This window comes from Camellia sinensis, chromosome 5, assembly GCF_055761805.1.
Source record: "Camellia sinensis isolate YWXY chromosome 5, ASM5576180v1, whole genome shotgun sequence".
NCBI lineage: Eukaryota > Viridiplantae > Streptophyta > Magnoliopsida > Ericales > Theaceae > Camellia > Camellia sinensis.
The window spans coordinates 30,528,738-30,543,925 of record NC_138965.1 but is presented as its reverse complement, the minus strand read 5'-3'; the positions used below and the strand labels follow the sequence as shown (position 1 = coordinate 30,543,925).

Below are 15,188 nucleotides of genomic sequence, written 5' to 3'. Positions count from 1 at the left end.
TTAGGTTTTCTAATTTGTATTGATTTAAGTTTCCTAATTTATTTTATAAGCACTTTTCCTACAAATATTAGGTTTTGTTTATTATAAATAGCTATGTAAGCCTCATGGCAAAGACAACTTTTATACAATTTTTATTCATTCATTCAATAATATTTCTCTTCCTTGTGAATTCAAGGTTCTATTTTTCTCGTGGATTCGAGAGCCCCTTTCGTCTGCTAGAACCATATCTAGTCTCCGTGTATTCTGCTGCGTCACATTGATGTATGTGTGAGACCCATTCATGTATGTATAGAGCCACACCATTTATAGTTGAGATCAAAAAAGAATTGTAAAGTTCTAAAAAAGAATCTCAGTCATTATTATTAATATAACTCCTTAATTAATATTATTTTTTTGTAAATTTTAACTTCCCAAATCATAATTATTTCTCACCTCACCTCACCTCACCTCAGGACATGATCAAGTCTTACATTGTGTTTAGTTAAAATTGTGTGAATTATAAATATATTTTACTTACGTTTTATTTATTTATTTTTTAGAAATTTTTTAACTTTACATCCATAGCATTTTTTTTTTTTTTAAGGGCGGAACCGGGGTCCTCCACCGTGTCAAACCTTGTCGAATCGTCCGTGTTCTCCACTTATGGTGACTTTAGCTTTCTCTACTAGATTCCAAACGTGCGATTAACACAATTAGGCCATGTTTGTTTGGGCGGACTGGATTAGCATTTCCATGACTAATAGTTTTAGGATTACGAATCCGTTGGATTGTGTATACTATCTTAATTAATAGTTAAGTTTAAAATAATTAATCCGTACCTCAATTATTTAACCAAATATTAAATTAATAATTTTATTAGACTATTAGTACAATTCCAATTTCATATCTACCCAAACAAACATGGCCTTATTACCGATGCCCTCCTGCAAAAAGCACACTATTTATACTTCGCTTAGTTCTCCGCTCTCTCTTATCAATGGCGTGACTGCTTTAACAGTTTCAAAGATCTCTGCTCCTCGTTTTCTCTCACTTTCCTCTCTTTCTCTCTCTCTAAAATTCTTAACATTGTTCCCATATTTGGTTCTATATATAGATTTTCAGTGTTGTAGGCTAGTGATTGGTTTTTGAGATTTTTTGGGTGGGATTGATTGACACAGCTATGAGGAAGCTTATGGGTTTATGGGTTCTATTTGTTGTTGGGTTTGTGAGCAAATGTGTCTATGGGTTTGAGTATTTCAATCTGACAGAGCTTCGATTTGAATCTTTCTATGGAGTCTCTGCTTCCGACGGTAATAATCGTCTCACCGTCGGTCTTACCCTCATTCAAGGTGCTGCTGCCAAAGGCGCTGGTACTCTCTCTCTCTCTCTCTCTATATATATATATATATATGTTTTTTGTTTTCTAAAATGATTTTTTTTTTTTTTTTTGAATTTTCTACATTATGGCCACTTTATGGATTTGCTGCTAATTGAATTTTCTACATAATTCTATATTGATTGATGTTACTTTTCAATGTTTTCTTTATTTGGTAAAGCAAGTTTTTTGCTTTTTTAAAACTGATTTCTAATTATTGATTGATTTTGTTACGCGTTTTCATGTTTTCCTTTTTTCTTGGTTTACTTTTATTGGGTGAGTGATCTGATTGAGGTGCTTTTGTGTCATGGCATGATATTAATCGCATAATTATATCAATTTGTTAGCCTGTTTGCTTTGTGTTTTTTTATCTGCTAAAAAGTTTGTTGATAATGGTTAGATTATAGAGTTAGCCTCCCATCCTTACAAATCATCCAGTACTTTCCTCCTTATTCAACTGCCCTTTGGCCGTGTTTGGTTCAAATGTTTGGGGAGGCATCTAGAAATATAAAGGCAAAGGGAAAATAATGGTGAAATTTAAATAAAATATACTTATATTTTATCTAGTTTCATATAGTTCTCCATTTTTCTTTCCAAATCCCTCCTCAAATCATTGAACCAAACACGACCTTAGGAAGAGTTGAACCCATGACCTCTCCTTGGGACTAAGCCCTTAATGTTGTGTTTGGTTGGGAGATTTGGGAAGGGATTTGAAAAGGGAAAGGGAACGGGAAAGAGAAAAAATAGGTGAAATGTGAATAAAATATACCTACATTTCACCTAGTTTCACACATATTTTCCCTTTTTATTTCCAAATCCCTTTCCAAATCTCTCAACCAAACACAAGAGCGTCATGGTGACTAATTAGGCTAGGTCTAGTTGGTTAGCCTGTTGCTATCAATTTGTTAGCCTGTTGCTATCAATTAGTGTTGTTTGGTAGTACTGATAGTAATTAGTAGATTTGGTTGGTTAAATTTAGGTCTTCACAACTATCACTTTCTCATATTAATGATGCATCAACATGCCCTTTTAGTAAAAGGATTGGGCTTCTCAAATTTAAATCTTAATCGAATAAAACGGTTCTGTTTTAATGATCCAAATTGTTCATTTTGTAAGCCTCTTAAATTGTTTCAAATTTAGTTTTGAACTTGAAACAAACTCAACCCGTAAAGTAGTAGAGTTAGCGTAATCATCATTACTTTGTGACAATTCCTATGGGTGGCCCAGTGGCTAAGGGCTTAAATATGAAAGGTCTGCTATGGATACTTCTCGAATTGAGTCTCATGAGGCAATAAAACACTCGGGTTTAATTGACACGTGATTTGTGGGTGATTGTGCGTATCCAGAGTTTATTGATAAGATTTTGTATTGGATGATAGGTTGGGCTGGTTGGAGTTCTTGGTCTTTAAAAAAGTAAAAAAATGCCTTAATGTGGTACAATTTTGTCCCAAAACAAAAAAAAATTGACAATTCCAAAATTTTTCCTAAATATTTGCTTGAAAGTTTCCTGTAGGAGGTAAAGAAAATCAAATATATGAACTAGAGAGAATGCAGTTTTTGCATGACCAAATGTAAAACAATTGGGCCCTAATGTTTCATACCTATACTTTATTGGATGTCTAATTATTAAAATATAATTGCTATCATCATTTAGTACTCTCTTAAATTTTATTAGTGTGATCTAAATGACCCTACCTTCATCATACACCACATTCTAGAGTATGTGATGTACTACATTTATGTTCCCATTCCTTGTATTGGAACAATCTGCATTCAAGATAACATAGCTTCAAAGTTATATATCTCATCTTATTTGAAGTTTTAATGATTGCGATATTAGATACTTACTTTTCCTTGTTATGAAATCTACCTAATTTCCCCCTCCCCCATTTATCTTGTGGTGTGGTTTACTTTTACAGTATGTTTGGACGGAACATTACCTGGTTATCATTTCCACCGCGGATATGATTCAGGAGCAAACAGTTGGCTCATTCAATTGGAGGTATGTGAGACAGCTTGAAAATACTTGTCCTTTTTCTTACATTTTTACTTTTACACTTTAAAGTGTACATGCTTGTCTATGTTTTCTTCTGTGGTGTTTTTCATTATCCCAAAGAAAACACACACACACACACACGCGCACACACACACACGCTGATGTTCCACTGTTTCAAGTACCAAACTGTGAGTCTGATAAATCTGTAGTTCCAGATACCCGTTGCTCCTCTAATCCTTAAAACACAAGTATATTGATTGGGAAGATTATGTTATTTCTAGTGGCAACCAGAGCACACAATTCTAACAGGTTCTATGTGATCGACAAAACAAAGAAAAATTATTAATAATTTGGAGTTCAAAGAAAAATGAACTGAAATGCGAGATTTTCAAGCACTATGTTATTATGAGTTAGAATTTCCTTTAGCTCACATAAATTGCTCCGTACATCTGAGGATTACTTCTAGAAAAATGTTTCCTCCTGTTTTCAATGCAAGATGTTTGATAGTCTGTTGATGACATGTTATACAGTTATCAAGCTAGAGAAAAGTTTTGTTTCGTATTTTTTGTGTGCTTATCATTATTTGAATCTGTGGGCTGACAATATCTTGGCAGGATGCTTCATGCTACAGATTTTTCAACTATGCTTCTTGGTATTGATTGAGAACGTGACTTTGTGGGACATCTTGTGACAGGGTGGAGGATGGTGTAATGCCATACGATCTTGTGTTTACCGCAAAACGACTCGGCGTGGATCATCAACTTACATGGAAAAGCAGATACCATTTACAGGAATACTTAGCAATAAGGCCGAAGAAAATCCAGGTATTCTCTCAATCTCAAAGTACATCTAGTTCCTATTTTTTTTTTTTTTTTTAACATAAAGCTACATATAGTTAAATCATCAATACAACTTCCTTCTTCTATCTTCTTTGTTATTATTATTATTATTTTCCTTTTTGTGGCTATGTTCTGGATGTGTGTGTATGAGCATTTTGCTGACTAAAGGTCTTGTTTCGTTATTGTGATGGTGCCTCCTTTGCTGGGGATAGTGAAGATAAGGTTAGTGGGAGAGTATGTGGTATTTTTATTTTCTTGTACAACCAATATTGATGCTCTATTTGGCTACAAAAAACCTGAACAAAATGAACGAAATTGCTACCTTACGACGCTTGTCCTTTTTGTTGGTGGGTATTGCGGCCCTAATTCTTACCACAGGTAAATGTAATAAGGTATATTGAGGATATTTCCTCCTATGTCATTGCCTGCCATGTGGCACATAGAGGCATGGGGTTTATTTGAAATTTGAAACAGTTCTCTACCAAAAATCACTTGTTGGATATAGTCACAGCCTTAGCACTCAATTTTATTCATCAACTCTGAATAATAAAATGCAACTTAATATTTATAGCAATGTTTTGAAACGAGACCGAATCGGCCGGTTCAACCGGTTGACCCATCGATTGGTCTACCCTCTAAGCTTCAAAACTGGCTATTTTAGATGACCGGATAAATCCGCGGTTGAACCGGTATATTGGACGAACCGGCACCGATTGAAGTAAACCGGCCGGTCTCATGCGCGCTTATTCCAGTGTTGAAGCTTGTGAGAGTCGAACACAGCACCTTTGGTTGAAAAGGCAGCTTATTTCCATTGAGCCACCATACCTCCTTGCTTATATATAGTAAAAAAATATTATTTATGGTATTTATTATATCTTATTCCAAACAAACATATATTTAACAATTTTACAAAACGAAGTTCCACTTTCACATAAAAGTACCACAGCAAAAAAAAAAAATCCACCTGAAAGTGGAATAATAGTATAACCACTATGTCACCTTTAACTTTAGTTTATATTTGCTAAATATATATTATTATAATATTTTCTTTCAAACATTATATATAATTGATATTTTACAAAAAAATAAATATAGATATATTTATGAAATTATATTTATCTTAAAATATAAAAATAATTTAAATTAATATATCTTAATTTTTATATTATTATTAAGTAACTTTTTTATATTTATAAAATAATTATGATGTCACGGTTCAATTTCAATTCAACTTGACAGTTGAACCAGTGATCTATTCACCAGATTCCTTTTCTGGTTCGCTTATCAATCTAGTTTTTAAAACATTGATTTATGAGGCATTAACCCTAATTAAACCCTAACAATTTTAGGAAATATAACCAAATATCCTAGCAAATAATTACTTATAATTCTAAGTAAATATTAATAATAAAATCTACTAATTACACTTATTGGACCAAAAAGTCTTATTTCCATGCAATGGGTCCATGGGCTTCACCCGAGGGAGAAAGTAATATTTCTGAGGCTAACATATACCTATGTAAAATAAACCTGCTGATCTAATCATGTGGTCAGGCACCACTGTCCATGGGCCATGTGCCCAATTGAAGTACGCAGGGCCTACATTACAGATAAGGCTCCTGCACAAGTTGCTTGACATTTATTACTTCTTTGGACCACATTACTTTTCATACTTCTTCCAAGTCATTTCAAAGAAGAGATGATTAATGTTGTACACTTAGTTGAGTTATTCCCAGAGGCACTAGTTATGCTGTGTTTGGTTGAGGGATTTGGGGAGAGATTTGGAAAGGGAAAGGGAAAAGATATGTGAAACTAGGTGAAATATAGGCATGTTTTATTCACATTTCACCTACCTTTTCCATTTTCCTTTCCAAATCCCTCTCCAAATCCCCCAACCAAACACAGTATTAGTGTTTTGTCTCCAACTTTATTTGCAACCCATAAAATGTGTAGTATATAATAATTAAGCACTTGCAAAGAAGACTAACTAATCACTCCCTCCGTCACTACTTGTTTGTCCATTGTAGGGAATCCAACTTATAAGGAGATATGCAATCATGACACTTTAATTCAAATTTTGAAATATTTTTACCACCAGTACCCTTCTATTGAATTTTTAAATGGGTGTATACTGATTTGTAGTGGGTAGTTTTGGGAATCTAACAAAATTAACATTTTGGGATAGATCAAAATGGAAAGGTGGACAAATAAAATGGGATGGAGGGAGTAGTAATTATAGATCAAGTGATATAAGGTGTGCTTTGTCAGTAATGGAAAGCTGGTAGGCATTTTAGTGCTAATAGGTATTTTGGTGTTAATTTTGACAAAACAAACTCAAATGACCTTATCTTGTAAAAATTATTCTAGTAATGCAATTTTTGATGCCTCTCTGTTAGTGGATCCTATTTCCTTCATCACATTAAATTGGTCCAAGGCGCAACAGTAACAAAATAATAATTGATCCGAGACTGTAGATGAGATGAGAAATGGTGCTTATTTAATAGTTTGTGAAAATCTATTCCACTATCCTTCAAGAAATTAATTCACAACATCGGTTATATGAATTGGTTGACTATATTTGATCATGCACCTAAAGTTGTGAAGTGAATCAAAGGTACTTGAGCTTGGCTTGTGAGTATCTGGGTTAGAGGCTTGCCCTAAATCAACTAACAAATAAGCCAAGCTTCAAGTAGTAGCTTGACTTGAATTTTGTTTCATAAGGTAGTGGGCTTCCTAGAACTATATAACGAAGTGAGCTACTCAAGCTCACATCAAGATTGGCTCATGTAGAAGCTTGCTTGAGATTGTTCGTAAGATAAATGAGTTAAGCAATCCACTACTCGGTTTGATTCCATTCATTTATTGAGTCTAGGCCTTGTTTTGATCATTGGTTTGTGTACACTTCTTTAAGGAATATTATTTCATTTCTAGGCTGCACAACTGGAATTTAGAGGGCAACGCATATGGTCAGCTGCTATGGAAGATTTAATGTCAAGGGGGATGAGCAATGCTGACCAGGTTTTATGTCTACCAAATCATTCAATTCTGTCCATGCCTTTTTGCCATTATTTTGATTCTTCTTTTGATTATACGAATCCATTTTGTTTCAGGCTCTTCTTTCAGGGTGTTCTGCTGGGGGCTTGGCTTCTATATTAACAGAAAAATGACTTGTTTAATTGAATTATATTCAAAAGCATTAGTACTTTTTTTTTAAAAATAATAATAATTGTGTTTTATTAAATATTTTAAAATAATTAATTGTGTTTTGTTTCATAGTATTCAAATATTTATCTCTAAAAAGTGAATAAGTACCTTCACATATTCGATATTCTATTAAAAATATTAATTTTGAAAAAATTGTGAATAAAAGTGTAATAAGATAATTTTGAAAAATTGTGTAAATAGAATTATCTTTTTGAAAACTTTAAAATTAATAATTTCAATGCTATACTTAAATTTTGTTGACAAAAAATATATTATGTAATAAAATAATACTTAATTAAATTTTGAAATTATAAATTACCCACAAACTTATAAAATAATAATAAATAACAATTAAACAAACACGCTTATATAAAAGGCAAGGAACCCAAACACACCCCCCCGCGCCAATATAGTCTTCTCTGTAATGGGTTGCTCTCTGTTATATTAGCAATTAGCGAAGAATACGCTAATTCCTAATAAACCATTATGCTATGTATACCGTGTATTCTCACAGCAACAAGTCATTAACAAAGTTCCACCCCTCCTCTCTCTCTCTCTCTCTCTCCATGAAGCCCTCAACTTCAATCTCTCTGTCTCTGAGGTTCGGGAAGTCGTTGATCCAGAAGGTCAAGAAATGCTTCACCGGTTGTAAGCAGACAGATGGTGGTGATGGTGTAAAGTCACTGAATTACAAGCCGACAGATGGCAATGATGTTGTAAAGTCACTTAAGAACTGTATGTATTACAGTGACATGAGTGCCGAGCAGAGGAATGAGATGATAACCTCGGCAATCAGCTACTGCAAGGTTAGTGTTGTTGAAAAAAATATTTAATAGTTTTGGACCTCATTTTTATTTGGGAGAATTTCGAGAAAGTGAAAAGTCAAAAAAAATAATTTTTAAAATAAATCTTATACCACCATTTAAAAATTATTTTTTTTGACTTTTCACTTTTTCGAAATTCTCCCAAATAAAAATGAGGTCCAAAACTATTAAATATTTTTTTCAACAACACTAACCTTGCAGTAGCTGATTGCCGAGGTTATCATCTCATTCTTCTGCTCGGCACTCATGTCACTGTAATACATACAGTTCTTAAGTGACTTTACAACGTCATTGTCATCTGTCGGCTTGTAATTCAGTGACTTTACACCATCACTACCATCTGTCTGCTACAACCGGTGAAGCATTTCTTGACCTTCCGGATCAACGACTTCCCGAACCTCAGAGACAGAGAGATTGAAGTTGAGGGCTTCATGGAGAGAGAGAGAGAGAGGAGGGGTGGAACTTTGTTAATGACTTGTTGCTGTGAGAATACACGGTATACATAGCATAATGCTTTATTAGGAATTAGCGTATTCTTCGCTAATTGCTAATATAACAGAGAGCAACCCATTACAGAGAAGGCTATATTGGCGCCGGGGGGGGGTGTTTGGGTTCCTTGCCTTTTATATAAGCGTGTTTGTTTAATTGTTATTTATTATTATTTTATAAGTTTGTGGGTAATTTATAATTTCAAAATTTAATTAAGTATTATTTTATTACATAATATATTTTTTGTCAACAAAATTTAAGTTTAGCATTGAAATTATTAATTTTAAAGTTTTCAAAAAGATAATTCTATTTACACAAATTTTCAAAATTATCTTATTACACTTTTATTCACAATTTTTTCAAAATTAATATTTTTAATAGAATATCGAATATGTGAAGGTACTTATTCACTTTTTAGAGATAAATATTTGAATACTATGAAACAAAACACAATTAATTATTTTAAAATATTTAATAAAACACAATTATTATTATTTTTTTAAAAAAAGTACTAATGCTTTTGAATACAATTCAATTAAACACCCTTAGGAATTTTTTTAGTGGTGTGGTTAGCGTGCAGGTACATTAACAGAACCGCCACAACAACACAACACCCCCCCCCCCCCCCCCCCCCCCCTTTCCCGTTGTCCAAATAATCTACATGTCTATCATCTCCTGCATGCACACTAGTTACTGTGGGAACTGGAAGTAAGCTGTAACACACATCTATATAATCAAAGTTATATTATATGTAATGATTCTTGTAATTTCATTAAAATTTGTTACTTTCAAACCATGCATATGCTGCCTCTGATTGGCCAACTAGAAAGGGAATATGGAAGTTGATTTTATTTTATTATTATTTTATGTCTCTGTATCTATCACAATACTGTCCCCCTTCCTTGCAACATTTGTTGGTAATAAGCACCGGCACTTCTTAGAAGGTGGCTTATCTTGTCGGACACCGATACCACACAAATCTCATTTGACACTTGGTGGACACATGTTCAAACATGTCTTACAATCGTTTAATTATTTTGTAATATATTTTAAAAGTGAATCCTGCCATAATTGTTTAATTTTTATATCCAAAAACTTGATATATGACTTGAGCAATTTAAAGAAGTTGTGCACATGCCTGTCTAGTAACTTACTAGTTCTTATTTCTTGAATATTTCTCATTGAGCATGGTCATCTGACATCCTATACATTCTTGATTATTTGAAATATGTTTTAACTACTAGGGGGTGCAAAAGAATCTTCCAAGTACTTGTACTGAGAATCTTGATCCGACTTCGGTGAGTCTGTTCCTTCAATTTTCTTGGCAAATGCAAGAGATTTAATTGCATAAGAAAATACCAAATTCTGTTCAATCCCATCATTCTCAAACTCACATTGACTTTCATATCATTCTTCCATTACAGTGCTTCTTCCCCGAGAACTTAATTGCCAATGTCAAAACCCCTCTATTTATTCTCAATGCAGCCTATGATTCATGGCAGGCAATATCTTGTTTCTGTAGAGTTTGCTAAATTTAGTTCACCTAGAGTTTGCTAAATTGCTTTGTGACTGCTTTTAAGCGTGTTAAATGAAAAACTTGATAAATTCTTAATTTCGCAATTCAGGTCCAGGCCAGTTTAGCTCCTGTATCAGCTGATCCTAGTGGCAGTTGGCGTGACTGCAAAATGAATCACGCAAGTTGTTCAGAATCACAGATCCAGTTTCTGCAAGGTGGTTTCATATAACAGAAATTACTCAACTGGCATGACTATTAATAAATTTAATCAGCTTTGTTAAAAATGTAGTATAGAAATTTTATCAATTGATTAAAGATTTTGTATATTCTTTGGAGCAGACTTCAGAAATCATATGCTGAATGCAATAGAGGGATTCTCAACGTCCGAGGAAAATGGGTTATTAATAAATTCATGTTTTGCTCACTGCCAAACAGAGAGGCAGGATACATGGTTTGCTGATGATTCACCTCTTGTTGGCAATAAGGTACAGCTGATGTGTGGTTACTATGTATTAGTTCTATTGAATACTAGTATAGATTTGTAGTCAATCATGGTTTTCCTTTCTGCCTCGAGCTATGTCATATTTTGATTTCTCTTGACCTAGCCTTCAATTTAAGTCAATCACCCATACTTTTCAAGTCAGTTAATGTCAATCTCATGCTCAATGTTTGGTTTTACTTATCACAATTAACTCATACTCAAGTCCTGTTGATAGAAATAAACACGCATGCATATGAAGAAAACATAAAGAAAAATTAACACCTATGTCATACACACATCAAGTAGGCCTAGGTCTCATACTTGTACATTTGCATCACTCTATATTAGCTGGAATGCGGATCGTTCCGGTTCGTGTAACAAGAACAAGTATGTGGTATGCCACACTAGGCTGCAAACGATCTGAGCCGAATATCAACTTTGTTCGAACTCGGCTCACGTAAATTTTCAAGTGTTTGAACTTGGCTTGAGCTCGACTCGTTGGACTAAAACAAAACTCAAGCTCGGCTCTTGTGGCTTGACTTTACAATATGTATTCTCTCCTAACAGCCGTAGCTAAAATGGCCTGCTGGCTTCCCTCAATTATATAGAGCTTTTTGTGCCTATTGAATGTATAAAGAAGTGATGTGGGACTCTTAACCATTGCAAACTTGCACATGTCATTTACAATTTTTTTTTTTTTTTTTGGTGAAGTTCATTCAGTGGCTATCCCACATCGAAAAATAAGGAAAATTGAACTAATCTCACCCTTTATAAATTGTTTTCCATCATGTTACATTTCCATGAGCAGTGCATTATTATTATTATTACTCCATATGCATTTTCAAATTCAAATTTTTTTTTTTGGTTACAATTGAGCTGAGCTTAATCGAGTCGAGCTCACATTAGACCAAGCTTGGCTTGTTTAATAATTGAGCTTGATAGTAAGGCTCGAGCTTGATAGTAAGGCTCGAGCTCGACTCGTTTTATCAGGCTCGAGCTCGATTCGTTTGGTAATCAAACGAGCTTGATTGAGTTGAAATGAGCCGAGCTTTGAGCTATTCATGAACAACTCAATTCATTTGCAGTCTTATGCCACACGCACTAAAATGTTGTGTGATAGAAGCAAACTTGTATTATACTACTTTTAGAGTATTTTTCTTTTAACATATAGACATCCAATGAAATGTAGGGCTTTTTTTTTTTAATTTTTTGTCCCGAATTAATCATGTAGTGACTGTAACACATTTCTATCATCATGACCCAGACACTTTTTCTTGTTAAAACTTGAGTCACAATTATTCATTATATATATATATATATATATATTTTTTACTTCTAAGAAAACCTTTATGTTGTGTTTAAATCATGAATTTAGATGGAAACTTGACTCACACTTTTTCCTGTTAAAACTTGACTCACAAATATTCCATTCACATTATTATCACATTTTCTTTTTCTCTTTCTCTTTCTCTTTTCAAATCCTTACCCAAATCTATTATCCCAACACTGATCACTTTTGATTGCTAAATTTACCTTTTGGAATGAAAATATACCATGTTTCAAAATGTGTGTTCCAAAATGTAATTTGCTAGCATTTTTTTGGTAACACTAGCATCACTAATGACCTCTATAAAAGCTACACGAATCATGAAATACATATTACCTCAAGGTGTAGCAACTCTAACCAAATGCGAGGAAATTTTGTCAGGAGGCCCAGCTTGAAGAAAACTCGAGGAGATGCTTCCAAATGTCCACTAAGCTAGGCTCTAGTTTTTTGGAGATCTAGTAAAACTAGAACTCAACTTGAAATTATTGGTCCTTGAGATTTGTGATTTAGTTATTGTTAGTGTGTGTTTGTTTGTTCTCCCCTTTTTAATCTTTTAAGAGACAGCAAAGAATACAAATAATCAAGAATTGAAGATTTAATCCCACATAAACATACCTCATTGGACTTAAAAACAATTCAAAGATGGAATGTAAGTACTTTTGATCACTTGTTGGGTATCTACATTTGTGTGCTCTTTTTGCATACTTGTTATCGTTGAGCAAAAGAATTTTGAACTATCTAATATGGGATGTTTAACGATGGCAGGGGATCGCGCTATCTGTTGGAGATTGGTATTTTGATCGATCAAGCGTTAAGGCCATCGACTGTGCATACCCCTGTGACAAAACTTGTCACAATCTGATTTTCAAATAAGGCAGCAACATATATGTATTTATTATTATTATTATTATTTTTAATTTCATTGGCACATTTATGTTGTCATCTTAGTGAGTTATCTCAGCTCCCATTCAGAAAGCTAGCAATTTTTAATCTTCATTAAAGACAATAAAATTGCAATTCGTCGAGTAAGTGCACATGATTTATATACTTAATTTTCTTTCTTCTATTTTAGAGTAGTGTAATTCTGAATCTCTGATAAGCATGTGTTATGCTTGTGGAACTTACATAAGCATTCCTGCTACTCTATATATTTATCTCTGTAGTAATGACTTTGTAATTTTTAACAAAGTTGTTTCAGTGGCTACAATTATGATTTGGTGTATTAGCTTGATGTATATATTGTTGGTTTCATTTCATAATAGTTTAAACTTTTGTTACTACAATTGTCTTGACATTGTATCTGAGCTCTATTTCAAGAGGTTTATCTCTGTTATTGTGCACTTTGTTCTGTATGTCTGTCTTCGTGCACCTTTTGCGAGCTATGTTTTCTTTCATGTGTGTGCACGATGAGATCGCATATGATTGGGAGAGTTAGATTCATATACATGTAAAAAGGAAATAAATTTGATTAAAAAATTTTCATGAGATTATTTACTGTTGGGATTAAGTGATGAAATGATTATTTTGACCCTCTGCTATTTAATTATGTATTATATTTAGCAAAATTTAATAAAATTTAAATGTCTCAATTTAAAAATAAATTAATTTTATTTAACTTTTTATTGATGTTTTATTTATTTAATTTTTTTAAAATAATTTTTTATAGATATTTTATTAATATTTTATTTTAAAATTTTGTTTATATTTTATTTAATTTCATTATTTAAATTTTAATAGATGTTTTATTTAATTATTATTATTTTTTAAAATAAATTTATTTAAAAATTTAATTAAAAAACAACATATATTTTTATTGATATTTTATTTATTTAATTTTTTAAAAATAAATTTACTTAGTTGTGTAAAAAATAAAATAAAATAAATTTTTATTTAATCGAGCTAAAAATAATTAAAATATTAAAGATATGTTTAATATTGCTATTACTTAGTAAACAATTGAAAAATGATAAAATAGTCTTTTGCTCATTTATCCTATCCAATCCGCTCAACCAAATATTGGATTCAGTAAAAATAGTATTTTTCAGATATCTAATCCAATGAGAAAACAAACACCACATAGTTTGGGGGATTCACAGTCTCAGAATTCAAGTCTGATGGATTCTGATCTCCCCTTATCCAGTTCGTCCAATCATCTCCTAATTCAATACCTTAAACAAACACAATCTTTAGACTATCTTATCTTTTGATTTTATTCTATTTTGTTTTTCATAAAAATTTAAACATAGGGTATCACAAAATGAACGATTGAATTATTGGAGTGAGGTCTCTAGTTAGCCCACTGGCACAACTTATGAACCAAAGACAAGTTATATTCAATTTCTCTACATAAAACACATACAAAATAACTTGACAATATTATTATTTTTTTTTTTTTTTGTTATTCTAAGTAACAATTGTAAATGTTTTGGGTTGAAATGAAATGAACAGAGAAGAACACAACATTTTTTAATGATTTTTTTATACAAAATTTTTGTTTATATAACATTGATCGAACAAAATAATTATAGTAGAGCCTACAGGGCTTTGAAAATCACTAACCACACCACATGTATTATTCTAATCCTCGTCGTCTTTGATAGGTTTTATTTATTTCTAATTTGTCAAGACGTTGATTTTTTTTAATTTCATACTAATCATGTTGCTATTGTTGTTATTATTATTATTATTATTATTATTATTATTATTATTGTTAGTTGTTTTTGTCTTTCCTTTATTAAAAAATCAGTGTTCATATTACTGTTCTGGTGAAGGGAAATAAAAGTCTCCTCGACTCTTTGCAAAGAGAATCATATATTAGAAGGAAAGATTGTGGCAAAAAAGTCTCTTCAACTCTTTGCCAAGAGAATCATATCTATATCTATATCTATATCTATATTATACATACATATATATATAAGTAAATATAAGTAAATGTAGTGTGCTTTCAAAACTCTCCAACATCTCAATACCAATTTTTCAAGGGAAGTTAACATTTTCTTTACAGTTCTTGAAGTCTCCCTAGCTCATTTTCCTAATTTTTAATTTTTTAATATAATAAAAAGTTAAATAAAAATTAAAATAACAAAATTTAGATAATGGTATGATTTGTTAATCTATATCTGTCAATAACATTTTGTATCTAAATCTTTATTTTGATT

At 32.2% G+C, this 15,188-nt stretch overlaps 1 protein-coding gene across 2 annotated transcripts; it reads left to right on the top strand.

The window, feature by feature from the left end:
* Window positions 1–943: 943 nt before the first annotated feature.
* On the top strand, window positions 944–13,255 carry LOC114300494 (pectin acetylesterase 10). Of its 2 annotated transcripts, none has more exons than XM_082868488.1 (9): window positions 944–1,349; window positions 3,274–3,356; window positions 4,045–4,174; window positions 7,121–7,207; window positions 9,951–10,004; window positions 10,131–10,208; window positions 10,332–10,437; window positions 10,562–10,707; window positions 12,796–13,255. In XM_082868488.1, exons 1-9 carry the CDS (start codon window positions 1,269–1,271, stop codon window positions 12,901–12,903), a joined length of 873 nt encoding a protein of 290 aa, XP_082724614.1. In that variant the 5' UTR covers window positions 944–1,268; the 3' UTR covers window positions 12,904–13,255. The 2 variants fall into 2 exon arrangements, with proteins under 2 accessions (XP_082724614.1, XP_082724615.1); XM_082868489.1 differs by lacking the exon at window positions 12,796–13,255 and adding an exon at window positions 12,412–12,629.
* The last annotated feature ends 1,933 nt before the right edge of the window (window positions 13,256–15,188 follow it).